This window comes from Pseudochaenichthys georgianus, chromosome 12 (genome assembly GCF_902827115.2).
Source record: "Pseudochaenichthys georgianus chromosome 12, fPseGeo1.2, whole genome shotgun sequence".
Lineage (NCBI taxonomy): Eukaryota > Metazoa > Chordata > Actinopteri > Perciformes > Channichthyidae > Pseudochaenichthys > Pseudochaenichthys georgianus.
In genome coordinates, this window is record NC_047514.1 from 17,116,779 (window position 1) to 17,132,002 (window position 15,224).

Here is a 15,224-nt window from a genome sequence, read left to right on the forward strand (position 1 = left end):
AAAGAGAAAGAAGCTCCCAAAAAAATCCACCACAACAAATGATTCAGATTTTTTAGTGACGACATCTAAAAAACATATGGAGCATTTAGCACTTTCAATTGCCTTGTGTTGAAAAGTGCTCTATAAATAAACTTGCCTTGCCTTATCTATGAATCCCTTTCTGCATGAATCATTAACTTGGTTTCTAAGCCTATCAAATAACAACGCATTGAGATGGAGATGCATTAACTAACAGGAAAGCAGGTGGGGGAAAAGGTTTTGTTACAGTTTTCAGAACAACACCGGTTCAGTGTGGAGTGTGTGTCTTCCTGGTGCAGCATTCAGCCTCTCTGCACCTTCCCATCCCTCACCCTTTATTATGCTGCACATGGGGGACACAGGACCAAACTAGTGCGGGCTGCTCCAGCTGCATCTGCTTGTGAGCCCACAGGGAATGGCATGTGTGTGTGTGTGTGTGCTCTGCCTGCGCACCAAGGCTGCCAGAAAATATGGGTAGCGCACAGGGATTGCAGGGCTCTGCACTTACCTAAGCCATTCACAGGCTCAGCATCAGAGTTGATTCTGCACCTTGCTAATAGCGCACACATTAACTGCAGCACAGATCAGAGGAGGAGTGCAGTAATGAGAGGGAGCCCGCCGTTTATTGCTTCTGAGTGTGTGTGTGTGTGTGTGTGTGTGTGTGTGGATGTCTGTGTTGAGCAAATCTGTGCATGGTGCGTCTAGTGTGCGTTTGTGAGAGAAAGAGAAAACAGAGGCAGAGGGAGGGAGAGAAAAAAGGGAGAGAGAGGACGTGTGTTGGTGAAAGCTGGGAGGAAAGGATGGCTGCTCGTGTTTGAACTGCCTCATATGCTCAAAGGAAGAGTCAAGGCAAAAAATCAGCAGAGAAACAGACTCTCACTGGGGGACGCATCTTGCTCATCATTTGTGGGGAGGCAGAGAAGATTTGGCAATGCCCGCTGAAGTAAAAGAGGTAAGTGTGTGGTGGAATGGCTCTATTTGTTCTGTACCCTCCCTCTTTTTTTTGCTTGTCAGTTTTTTCCTCTCCTTCCTTCAGAGAACTGTAGCCCTCCACAACTTTGCATTCTGCCTCTGTCATGATGACTGAAGGAGGCATCAATCGCTTTACCTCCTTCCCTCTCCCTGCTGCTCGGTGCAGTCTCCTTGTGGGGACATGATGCTAACATCTTCATCAAGTGTGTGTTTGTGTGCACGCGCACCGCCAAGCATGTGTGCAAATGCATAGGCAAGCTTATAAGGGGGGGGGGGGGGGGTCATGTTTGATTGCATTATAAGGGGAGGTTATCCCTCAAGGGGGGGGCGATGCTGCACACACTGGTAAGTGTATTGCCGTGATGTATCAGAGAGACATCACATTTGACCATGCAGCATTTAACTATTTGAGGCTCAGAGGAGGGAAAAGAGGCTTCGAATAGAAACTTTGAGAATGAATATCCTTCTTTCTGTTTTTTCTGGCCAGTCATTTTTCATCAGTGTTTTCTCCAAACAGGGTTATGACTTAAAATGATTTATTGCATAACAGACAATGGGGTCTCTGCAGGAAACAAGTCCTAAATAATAAGAATCCTTTTAGGAAATGGGTCATTTCAGTGGCATTTTCATTCAGAATCTACAGCAACACGAAATGTCCATGAGCATCACTGATTCAACAGATAGTGGAGGGCATGAGTTGTGACAAACTTGTGACTAATGTCTTCTGACATCAGTGGGCTGATGTCATGTTTTATTATCCACTGGAAGCATTACTCTTTCAATCCCACAGTTTGAAAAAGACAAACTGCCTGCTAAAGCTGATTTAAGTTTGATCACTACAAAATGACTGCCCTCACTGATTCAATTACATCATTTTTAGAATGATGTATTCTATCTGAAATAGATGTGGGACTATTTTTTAATCATGGCTTGTCTGTTGTGCCCTTGAGCAGGTCACCTAAAAACTCACTCAGCATTACATGTCCCCCAAATATAAAACCTGGCTGCAGCTGGCCCCAAAACTGAGAGTTGATGGGGACAAGATGCTAATCATGCCCTTCTGTCTCCTCCCAGCTACATACCAGACTTTCCCCCATTTTTTTAAAAGTCAGATTTGTCATCTCGACCTATTTGGCTCTGCGAGCAGACTTAGTTAGTGATGGTGCAGTGAGTTATTTAAATGAGATTTGACTCACAGCGGCCTGGCCTTCCCTGGAGCTCGAATCAGACGGGGACAGAACATGGGCCCCTGTCCAGCCTATTATCGTCCTCCAAATATGCCATCAAGCATATGGATAACAGTAGTTCCCTGTCCATCTTTTGGCCTGGCGTTCACTCAGTGTAGCCGAACAATGTCCAATCAAACCCCCTTCAGAGGTGTTTTAGCCAAAAGCATTTCCCGGCTGCCAGTTTCTCCTGTGTGACCCTTTCATCTCGTCGCCCCTCGTCGACACATTTTGCTCTTGGATATGAGGGGCTCTTGTGTTTGCTGTTTGAAAAGCGAATCAAGCCCTCTCCCTCCACATGCAGTCAGCTGATCTCCACAGCCTCAGTTCATGCAGTGGAGTTGAGTTCTCAGCACTTGTTCGGTTTAATGCCGCAGCCTCAGAAAAAAAGAGTTTGGTATTTTATTTTATTTTAATCCGATTGCAGTATTTAGCATTTAATGTCTGTGCTGTTGAGTGATGCATTTCAGTTGAGATTATAAGCATTTGTGTCGTATTAAATACAATACAAATTGATTTAGAGGGTGAAGCAATTCATGGTGAAATAGGTTATTAATGATGCAGTGGAATGGATTTCCTGGATTTAAAAAAACACATTTTAAATCAATTATACTCTAATATGTTGACTGGTTGTTATTGTTTGTCCAAGATCTAAAAGAATTGCAGCTGCTGCAATCAAAAGGCTCTTGGGACTTAAAAAAGGTGTATCAGATAATCGGATATTGATTGAGATCATTAGAGCAGTGAGGCACATTTTTGTAGACGTGCCTAAATGAATGTGAAGTTTGTATTAAAACCAGCATAACATGTGTTTACAATCAATTGCTGCCTCCAGTTCTTTCTCACACCAAGATGCTGAATAATTAATCCACTCCGGTTGATGAATCCCATTCTGTTGAGAAGAAAAAGAGAATTTCAAGTTCTAATTGAAATAAGCAAATGGAAATTAGAGAAATATCCACATGTTGTACCAGAGCAGCAGCTGGATTATTGATTCAAGTGTAAGTGGTTAATATGGTCTCATAACACACTTAAATGACTTAACTAACTTGATGCTCCCATCCAGTTCTATTACTATCCTGCTGTACATAGTCAAGTGGCACTTGTACAAGCTTACATAACACAAAGGGCAATGTCAACATCTGTTAAGAGGGATTTAGGCATGAACATTATGTCTATGAAATGGCCTGGATTTTTTTGTATAGGTTTTATGGAGAAACAAAATAACAATGCAGATATTGTCTGTTTTGCTTTATTTAATGTACGATGTTCCCATCAGTCGGGTTGACCTACTAAACTGTAACTCAGAAGCCTGGTGCAGATGCGCACTTCAGAAAAACATGGCTTTATTCCCTCCTGATTTATTACCAAACACTACACTGTTGGTGTCTACTTTTTTGTACCTCTTCTCTTTTTATTACACGGTGAAAGCCTCCCTGTCTGTCAGTATCTGCAGACTTCATTTCAAAAGAAGCTGACTGCTCCCTGATATCGTTATAAAAGCTTTAACAACTGTATCCATTTAAAATGTTGGCACATTTCAACAGGAATTGAGCCTGGATATAATAATTGGAAAACAAATCATGCATGCATACACCAATGGGCTGTAAATATCTGAATCTGAATATATATATGATTGTTGTACTTGTTGTTATACTAATAACCTTCAGGAAAGCACATTTTACCTGATAGAGTAAGCCTGCACGAAAGTATATGACAATGGAGAACTCGTACAACTACTTAATCCTCTCATCCTTTATTATGTCAGTATTTCTAACTTGCTGTCTACACATGATCTCTGGCTCTGCAGCAGCTTGAGTGTTATTGTGCTATTGATAGATTGCTCAATTAAATTACAGCTCACCAAATAGTTTGAAAACAGAGGCACAGAATGTCTCAGATGTTCAGCATAATTAAGATATAAGTGGCATTTTTCAGCAGGATTTTAACAGATCTTGTTTCATATTATACAAATTATATGGTTATGGAGGGGGAGTGAGTTGTGCTCTCATCACTGACTGCGCGCCCAGTCTTTCATTATTCCCTTATCATGTGCGATAGCTTTAATGACACGGTGTGCTGTCATCGTGTTGTCTACCCCAAAATAATTTCTCTGTTGTGTATAATATATTAACACACACATTTATGTCTTTGTGCTTTAGGAGCAGAGTTCAGAGGGGCCTCCTCCACTATCTTTGTCCCAGGAGGCCAAAGAGGTGACTCTGGATAACCCGTCAGCCAATGACGAGCTGGACACGCCCACTTCCATCGCCTCCGTGGTGACATCGACCAATGAGAGCTCCACGGAGACCGACACCCCGCAGCAGACAGACACTGAGGTGCAAGGCTTTATGTTTGGTCACACTTTTTGGGAATTGTCACCACCTAATGTAGTTTGTAAAAGAGTTTTAATTGATTGGTAAATACCAGAGTCAAGTCTTTTTTGGCAATGATAAAAACATCAACTTATAGATGTTCAAAAATACTTTGTACTTATATATTGAATTTATTTATTAAGTAATACTTGAACTGTCAGGCTATAAGATCCACTTGTCACTACTGTGACTACATTTACTGTATATTCTTGAAGATTTTAACTATTATTTTTCAACTTATTAACCAACATTTGTTTTAAGAACTATGAAAATATATGCATCCTAAAGAAAGGTGTTACCCGAGCCATGTGTCTTATCTCAGATCTCTCTATATTACTGAGTTTCAGGTACAAAAACCAACACCACAAAACCTGTTCTGCAATTAGTTTAAATTTAAGTGAGTTGCAAGATAATATGTTTTTGTGGTATGAGGTTTTGCTCACAGTCAACAACTAAATGCAGTTTGATAAACGACACAATAACATTTCCTTCAATTTACCCTGCTTCTAAACAGTGGCTGGACCTCAAATTGTTTCATCAGAGTCAAATCCAAGCAAATTTTCAACGTGAGGAATTCATTACTGTTTGGCAGGAAGGAAGAAATCATTATTTACTGGCGGCTCAAAAAGCCAGGGTAGTGTTGAATTGATGAAAAACACACACAGTAAGTAAAACATGTTCCAAGTAAATTAAGACCAAACAATTCCTGCTCTGTAAACACACCATTTCTTGTAGCATTCCATAAGAGGAATACTAAGACCTTTCATACCAATGGGATTTTAAAGACTAACATCTAATTATATTTGTGTAGAGAGATACTAGTTGTGGTGCATCAATCCTTGCAGGAGTCCAAAGCTGTGGAACAAGATGGCGAACAGGCTCCAAATGAAACCCAATCCCCAGGGACACAGCAGGAGGACCCCCAGATACCAGACACACCTGATCTCATATTGACTCCAGAGGTTCAAGATGACACTCCTGTTGAGCCCCCAACTTCTGAAGCCCCCCCCAAGTATGTTACACCACAGCCGCCTCCGCCAGTGGTGGTGCAGCAGCCTGAAGAGCCTCAGCCGGTGAACCCCGACAGGCAGAGCAGAGTGTACACCCTCCCTGACAGCTACAGAGGCATCAGGGGGGAGTTATGTCCGGGGTATGGGAGCCTGTCCCGGGCCACCCTCCATGGCTACTGGCCCGCCAAGAACTTTCAGACGGGGGCTCACTGCACGCTGCCCTTCCTCCGGGACAGCTACGCTCCGGCAGCTCTCAGCAGCCAGGCGGAGGAGGAAGGGGGAGAAAACCCCCTGGACCTGAAGGCTGAACACCCGGCTTCCAGTTACCCAACACTGGCGGGGGTCCACCAGTTCAGGCCAATCACCACCATGGAGCTCCTCAGAGAACCCTCCAGAACCAGGTAAGAGGATGGTACATTAGATCAAACTGGATTGATCCCAGAGGGGAGACTGTGTAAATGAGTTTTTCAAGTACTAACTTGTTGTTTCCATGGTAACTACAGGTTAGGTCAAATATAGATCAGTCTCTGCTATGTGTATTTAACCGTTATGAAAGGGCCAGGGGAAAAATAAATCTGTAAAATGCGTGTGATGTGTTTCTCATTCAGTCACTGAAGTACACTAAAAAGGCTGTCAGGTTATTTAAGGCCTTTCTTTGATTCCTTTAAACATATTTTGTACAGAAGGCAGACGGGGAAGGAAAATGTAACTCAATCACTGAAATATCAATAAGGCCCCTTTTCTAATGAGATCACCTTTAACACTGCAGCCAATAGAAAGCCAATTTACCATTGACATAAATAGCATCAATAACTTTATAGCAGTAGAAAGAGGATAGTTTTTAAATGCCTCAACACCCATTTAACTCTGTGGTGCACTTATGTACCTGCAGTTTGACTGGATTCCATACATTAGAGTTAGATTTCAAACAAAAAACCGTTTTAATGTCAGTGATTCTTATATATTTTTTAAGAGTTAAAGGTCCCATGACATGCTTATCCGGTTATTACTAGGGATGGGAATTTGAAAGCAAATGTATATTCGAATATTCGACCCCCCAAAAAACGGTTAACCGGTTAACCGAAATGTACATATCCTATAAAAAAAAAAATCGGGTAAATTTTTTTTTTCCAAATATTTTTTTTTACATTTTTTTTTTACCCAATTTTTTTTCAAGATTTTTTTAGACATACATACATGTACAAATAAGTGTAGAAACCAAGTCGAATTTGTCAAATGGATTGAACTGGTGATCACAGTTTGACAGCTATAGTGTGGAGGCGATTCACAATCAGGCCAGCTGTAGAGAAGACCCTCTCAGCTGGAACGGAGGTTGCGGGTATAGCAAGGTATAGCATGTATATAAGTTTAATTTGGCATAGTTTGACCTCTACACCGCACTCACTAACCTGGTCGAAGTATTTCCACACATTACTCCTTTTTGACGCCATGTCTGCTGTGTAGGACTCTTCTTAGAGTGTAAATAATTACCGGACTATGACTGGTAAAATGTTGAATACCGGCAAAACTAAATCTCTCCAGTCAAAATGTCCATGTACTTTGCCGCCACAAGCAGCGCTTATTGTTGTTTAGGCTGGCCACTCATGTGTCGCGAGTGTTGACAGGGGGCGGGGGAGCACGCTCATGAACTGTTAGCGCCGGAACCTCGCAACGGCTGCGGAGCTCATTTGCGCCACATTTGGGCCTAAGATGAGGTTTGAGTCTGCGTGATCTGCGTGTAGGGAGGGGCAGCAGCCGTATCATTAGCTAGAACCAGCTAGATCTGATGGATTTGGACATAAACGCGAGTGAAGTATAACCGGACACGAGAGAGAGAGAGATCAGCACCTGCAGCTCTGCCCGCTGTGAGGGACCGGTGAGCGGAGCAAAACACACCTTTAGACGTCACCTAACACATTTAGCTATGGCACTGTCGTGTATAAATACATTGAATTATTCAATTTGATAATATGTAATCAACTTAGGCATCACTCCCAAAAAAAAAAAAAAAAAAGTTTATAAAAATATTCATAACTCATAATCGAATACATGAATAATTATTCGAATACCTGAATCATTTCGAATATTCGAATATTCGATTAATCGTTCCCATCCCTAGTTATTACCCATCCACTTGTGTGTTATGTAGCTTTGTATGCATGTAAACGGTCTGCAAAGTCACAAACCCTCAAAGTACACCCTGTAGCGAGTAAAACTCGAACACAGAAAATACTGTTTTCTCAGCCGCAGCTCTGCGGATCTCCTCGCTGTGTGTGTGTGCTCAGGCTCTGGTGTCTCGCAGACCCCACGCAGCAACCAGGAAATGACACCAGTAACCCAGCTCACACTGTCCGCTCCTCGAGCCTCAAAGGGCAGAGCAGCGAGCCTTGCAACGTCCCGCCAACACGGCACCCAGACCCCACGCAGCATTCTCATCTGTTTGTCATTACTGGTGTCATTTTCTGGTTGCTAACAAACGCCATTGTAACACAAACACTGATGTTCCGATGTAACGGTGGTGGACTCATCAGAACAGAGTGGGCAAGCTGACCAATCAGAGCACAGTGGGCTCATAGGGAGGGGGGGCAGGAGCTCCAACAAGGCGTTTAGGACAGAGAGTGAATACACATACTATACAGAGATGCTGTATGAGAAACCAATGTGATTTTGGAACATTGAACGTAAATCTATTCTAGTAGACCTCAACAATGGAATTATGATCAGTAGAAATGGCCATGTCATAATAATAATTAATGAATAATTCCTTAGATTTATTATAGCGCTTTTCCAGATGCTCAAAGTGCTTTACAAGTACACATTACACACATATCATACATGTAACGGTCATGTACTGTGGACACAGGAGCAAATTCGGGTATATGCAAGTGTCTTGCCCAAGGACACAACGGCCTGACACAGTGGCAGCAGGGGCATGTCATGGGACCTTAAAGGAAAATATTGATCTATATAAAAAACATTCTAACATCAATGTTTTTCCATGTGTGATTGCCAAATAATGAACTTGAATTACCATTTTATTCATAATCTGCGGTTTAGAGGTTGGGCTAACCACAAGAACATGTTCAAGATAGCCAGAGAGTGTAAGGTGTTATAGTACTGCCAGAGTACAGCAGCAGAGGTAACAATGTACAAATCGACAATCCGACACCTTATCACGGATGACCTGCTGTGAAAATTATATATCACACTTGTAGCTGCACCTGACCTGGTTGTCACCTCTAGCCTGTGAGTCAGCCCAGACAATAGAAAGACATATGGACAGCAGTTAAGTTGGAGCCGGTATCAATCAGGAATGGCAGCCTTCTGCAAAGTCGATAAATAAGGAGGTTTCACCTGCTATTGCCTGCCAGAAGCTTTTCCTTATCCCATATAAGTGACAGAGCTGTTCACAAAAGATACAAGCAACTCACTTATGCTGTGAAAGTCCCTAAAGCTCAGTCTATTACAAGACACCATTAAACCTGTTTTACTCTACCTGGTAATTATTTACGCTCAAATAAATAGTTTGACATTTTGGGAAATACGCTTATTGGGTTTCTTGCTGATAATTAGATAAGAAGATCGATAACACTTTCATATTTGTCTGTGAAATACAAGGCTACATTTTGGAGAGGAGGCGGAGGGAACATCTAGCAGGGCTCAGTCTTAAAGTGACAACCCTAACTCTTTAACACCTTAGCCTTGTTCTTTTACACAAACAAGACATACATATTTATTTTTACAATCAACACCTGAAATGATGAAGGAACCTGCAAACAACAAGGTATCACAAAATGTAAACCGTACTTAGCCGTTTCATCTGAACCTCTTTACAATTAGTGATGTTTTGAGGTACATCTGTGTTTTTTTAAATGCCTTTTTCTAACCTAAGTCTTGCTGCCCCCTCCTATCTCAAGTCATTTAGGTTAAGCTAAGCTAACCACTTCAAGTGTACAGATGGTAGTATCATTCTTCTTTTCTAACTCTGATCAAGAATTGAAACGTGAATTTCCCAAAATGTTGGGTATGACTCATCAAATCCTAAAATTCAAGATTGTTGTGTATTTTCTATCCTGATCCTAATGACATGCATGGGTCTCCTCAGAGGTGGTTATGATGATGCCTTCATGGCCCAGCTGGAGGGGAACCTGAATCCTTTCTTCCAGGCCATGTGCCGGGCTCAGACCCTGCAGTTCCCCCACAAACGCAGCAGCATGGTGAGCCTGGACAGCCTCCGCAGAGACCCCCGCTGGAGAGACCCCAACCTGCTTGAGGTCATCTCCATGCTCGGCCACCCGATGGACCCGGTCAAGTCCAATGCCGCCGCCTATTTGCAGCACCTGTGTTACGAGAACGACCGCATCAAACAGGAGGTTCGCCAGCTTAACGGGGTCCCGTGCTTAGTGGAATTACTGGACCACCCCAAGCCTGAAGTCCACCGCAAGGCCTGTGGTGCTCTGCGTAACATATCCTATGGAAAAGACCACAACAACAAAATGGCCATCAAGAACTGCGATGGCATCCCAGCTTTAGTTCGACTAATGAGGAGGACGAGCAGCGTGGAGGTCAAAGAGTTGGTCACAGGTACAGCTCGATTTTTCAGTTTACCTGGAGTTATACCCTCCTGTCCTTCATTTTTATCTATATTTTTTGTACTTTTTACAGGCACACTGTGGAACCTCTCCTCTCATGAGCCCCTGAAGATGATGGTAATCAACAACGGGCTTCAAACACTGACGGATGAAATCATCATCCCGCACTCAGGCTGGAGGAGAGACGCAGCCGACCCCTCCAAACTGCTGAGTGCTGAGTGGACCACCGTCTTCAAGAACACCTCTGGATGTCTGAGGTAACCTTTGCTTCTGTCATGGAACAAATTACAATGGCTGCCCAAAAAGCTGACTTTTGATGGACTGAGTTGTCGCAGCGCTGCTGACACGGTTGTTTCCCGCAGGAACGTCAGCTCAGACGGGGCGGAGGCTCGACAGAGGTTGAGGGAGTGTGAGGGGCTGGTGGAAGCACTGCTTCATGCCCTTCAGTCAGCTGTTGTCAACAAGGACACTGACAATAAGGTAAAATCATCATACTGCCATAAATGTAGAGACTGATAGAAAACAATTCAACCTACAATGTACTGTTTTTGAGCGCATTAAATATGTTGTAATCAAATTGTATGTTGTTATAGTGACTTTAGGTCAGAGGTGGGAAGTAGTGGAGTACAAATACTTTGTTTCTGTACTTAAGTACATTTTTCTGGTATCAGTACTTTACTTCACCACTTATTTTTCTGACGACTTTTAACTTTTACTTCTTACATTTTTAACACAAATACCTGTACTTTCTACTTCTTACATTTTCAAAACAGGTTTGTTAGTTTAGTTTTAATCTGTGTTTGGTGGCGTGATCATTATTATAGAGTAATTTTGTGCCTATCACAGTAAATTTCTCTGAGTAAAATTTACTCAAATTGAAGAAAATGTTACTCTAGAAATATTACATTTGGTCCCAACCTACACTGAACAAAAATATAAACGCAACACTTTTGTTTTTGCTCCCATTTTTCATGAGATGAACTCAAAGATCTAAAACATTTTCTATATACACAAGATAACCATTTCTCTCAAATATTGTTCAAAAATCTGAAAAATATCTGTGATAGTGAGCACTTCTCCTTTGCCGAGATAATCCATCCCACCTCACAGGTGTGGCATATCAAGATGCTGATTAGACAGCATGATTATTGCACAAGTGTGCCTTAGGCTGGCCACAATAAAAGGCCACTCTGAAACGTGCATTTTTGCTTTATTGGGGGGGTCTGGGGGGGTCCGAAAACCAGACAGTATCTGGTGTGAGGGGTAGGGTAATGTTGTGAATCGAGTGGCCTGTGTTCGTTGTCCATTACATACACCTGCCCATACCATAACCACCATGGGCCACTCGATTCACAACATTACCCTACCCCTACCCCTCACACCAGATACTGCCTGGTTTTCGGACCCCCCCAGACCCCCCCCAATAAAGCAAAAATGCACATTTCAGAGGGGCCTTTTATTGTGGCCATTCTAAGGCACACCTGTGCAATAATCATGCTGTCTAATCAGCATCTTGATATGCCACACCTGTGAGGTGGGATGGATTATCTCGGCAAAGGAGAAGTGCTCACTATCACAGATTTTTTCAGATTTGCGAACAATATTTGAGATAAATGGTTATTTTGTGTATATAAAAAATGTTTTAGATCTTTGAGTTCATCTCATGAAAAATGGGAGCAAAAACAAAAGTGTTGCGTTTATATTTTTGTTCAGTGTATAAGAGTAAAATGTACTCTTTGTTCAGAGTTGTATTTTTAGAGTTCATTTTACTCTATTATGTGCTTAGATTGAACTCTGCTTAATGGTCATTTACTCTATGTAGTGTATATTAAAAACAACTCTACTGCCATTTTACTCATAATAGAAGGTAATTTTACTTCCAATCGAACGTCATTTCACTCCAACTAGAAGGTCATTTTACTCCCAAAAGAATGTCATTTTACTCCAAATAGAAGGTAATTTTACTCCCAATAGAAGGTAATTTGACTCAGAATAGAATAAATGAACCATAATGATCTTTATAATAAAAAAGGTCAATAAACCAAAGTGCTTAAGCAACACAAGTGGGCGTGTGTGAAGCTGACCATTGAGCGGCCCGACCAAGCAAGGAGGCAGAGAGTTAAAATACAACCCGGTGTGGGCATTTATTCATCGCTGTGGTTCATGATACACAGCCTCAATATGACGTGAACACAGTCACCAGCAACAAGGACCTCACACACACTAACAGGAAAACAGAACCGAAATACACACAGGACTAATCAAACCAACAGGACACAGGTGAGGAGGGAGGAGAAAACACAGGGGCACCAGGTGAACACAATCACCAGCAACAGACAAGACGGGAGGGGGAAAACTTTTCAAACAGGAAACAGAGACAGACAAACTAAAAACATAGACAGATCGTGACAAATAGATGCATAAATGACATAAATTCACATGCTTCCTGCGCAATGTTTTAGCGTGGAACAAAGTAATATACTTCGCCAATAATGAAGCTATATAATCAGTTGCGGCTGGTGAAAAATATTTTTGGTGGGGCTGTTGATAGAGTGAGTAAACATTTTTTTTTTGGGAGAAATGACCCCTTAAATTAGGACTTCTGGTGATGTAATGGCGCGTTTCCAGTGCAGAGCGGAGCTCGCTTTAATGCTGTGTTCAGACCGGACGCGATGTGAATATTCGCTTCGCTCTAAACGCTCCTATCGCATCGCTCTAGTCTCTCGAGTTTCACCGCGGCTGGCAGCTGTGTTTACTCGCATCATTCAAACAAGACGCGCTGGCTCGGGAGCTACAACTACAACAAAATTAACATATTTTACCGTGATTAAATTGTAATACACGTTTCTAAATGATGCCGACGTAACAACATACTGATACCGGTTAGTAAACACCATGAATTAATGCTTTGACAAGTCTGCAGACAGACGGCAGGCGAAAAACCTTTTAGAATGCTTGTTTTCTGAATGGAGCTTGGCTAAGCTAAGGTTATATCCGACCGTCCACACTCACAACAACGGCCTATACAGACATAAATAAACCAGCGACTGTATTCTCCATGACAGACAGTCTGTGGTTTGTACTTGGCTGTTTGAAGAGCAAGCATGGGAAACAAAAGATAGCATTTACCTGTTTGCATCGTTTGCATCCAGCTAGCCATGTGAGAAGCCTTGTTGATACGTTGTCTTTTTCACGAGCTTGCTGTGATATATACAAATCGGGTTGGTCCGGTCCAAGATCTTTAAGTATCAATTTATCTCCCAAACTTCTCCTTTCGAAAGGATTGGAGAGTAGCTCTTGCACGGAATTGGGTGCGGACCGAGGTCCGCCGACTCCACCTGCACACCATTCTCATCCAACTACTGCGTCACCTTGGTCACTCACGAGTCTAAACAACAACTCATGTAAGCAACGTGGGCTCCAACGTGAGCGCCCTCGTGACCAAAATATTTGACGGCGCTGATTGGCTGAAATTATGTTTCGGCGGCACAGTTTACTATTGAGACTTTTGCAACGTGCTGGTTGCTGCTGTTTGGCTCGGGGGCTCCGCCCGGTAATGATAAGCTAATGCCATGGGCAAGGCCAGGCAGGAAACATGTGACTTATCAGTAACTTTAGACATCGTAACACAAATTTAAATGAGATTTTATTGTAGATTATACATTTTAGTGATACCAATTGTATGATATTTACCTTGTTCATTAAAAATAAAAATATAATATATATATATATTTTTTTTAATATTTCTTTTTGTATGTGGGAAGAGGTGGGGCGGCGCCCCTAGCGCCCCTACGGGCCGGCCGCCACTATATATAATATAAGAGACCGAGATCTACGGCCCCAGAGATCACCTCCGTTACAGCGTGGTCATGGTTTGACTCCAATATAATTGACTCTGCATTTTTTATCGCACTCTAGAAGCTATGAGTAATAAATACACTCCAAAATGATTAAATATCACTATTTCAGAGCAAAATAGTAATTATTCCGGAAAAAATACTCACCAATATTTCCTGTGTATTGATTTGAACACGATCCGTGTATCCATCATTTCCTGGGGCCTCATTTATAACGCCGTGCGTAGGATTGACGTGGGAAGGTTGCTTACGTAGTAGAAATCCAAAAAATAGGTACAGAAATGTTCCGACATTTTCCGATTCACCAAACATTGTGTACCGGCGAGGAAAGTGCGTACAGCACTTCTTACGCCGCTTTCCCTTTATAAATCACAATCGACTCGAAATGCGGTGCAGCTTTTGCGGGCTTCACGTAACGCCCATATTTGCCTATAAATAGTCAAAGAAACGCCCATTCATTCATTCATTCTGACTGACTGCAGGAAATGACGACAGAACAGCTAAAAAAGACATCTCACACCGTGGTTGCGTTCCAATAGTCCATTTAGCTTAGGAACCTTCCTAACCAAGTGAAATGACCCGGAAGTCCCTCAGTGGCAGCCATGATAAGTGCCGTTCCAATTCTCCAAATGAAAGGAAAGGAGGTTTCAAACTTCCTTTATAACCTCCTTTAGCTTAGGAACCACTGGACCTCCCTAACCGAAAGGAGAGGCGAAAATGCTGCCCCACAATGCATTGCAGCCGCAGCATTTGCCGTCACTCAACAGTCGGCCGTTCATGGAAACAACCGATTATGACCGAGAAATTATATCATGAAAGTTACGGTGCTTATTAAGCATTTTAAAACGTATGTGGTAAGTAGCCAAAGTGCTTTGTTCTGAACTTTCATCAGTATTATAATCAAAAAGAGAAATATGAACGTTAGTTTTTACTGAAATGATCAAATAAAGTCAACATTTCACAGTCTTCACTGAGCTGTGTGGGGTTTGTTCAACTTTTAAAATATGTTTGAATGGTGATATACACACTGATAGATGTTAAGGACTAACATTTATAATAAATACATTTGTATTGATTTTAAGATATTTTCATACAATCATACGTATTGGGATCATTTGTATTAATGTGGACCGGAGGGAGAGGGTGACGAGCATAAGTTTCACTTTCCTTTTTT

The 15,224-nt window shown here is 42.1% G+C and overlaps 1 protein-coding gene across 1 annotated transcript in view; it reads left to right on the forward strand.

The window, feature by feature from the left end:
• The first annotated feature begins 374 nt into the window (after positions 1-374).
• Positions 375-15,224, forward strand: part of arvcfa (ARVCF delta catenin family member a) — a 31,556-nt gene continuing 16,706 nt past the window's right edge. The window contains exons 1-6 of the mRNA XM_034096490.1: positions 375-970; positions 4,379-4,555; positions 5,437-6,002; positions 9,707-10,185; positions 10,267-10,450; positions 10,556-10,673. Of these exons, the coding sequence (XP_033952381.1) occupies positions 950-970; positions 4,379-4,555; positions 5,437-6,002; positions 9,707-10,185; positions 10,267-10,450; positions 10,556-10,673 (1,545 nt within the window). The 5' untranslated portion in view covers positions 375-949. The remainder of the gene's footprint in view (positions 971-4,378; positions 4,556-5,436; positions 6,003-9,706; positions 10,186-10,266; positions 10,451-10,555; positions 10,674-15,224) is intronic.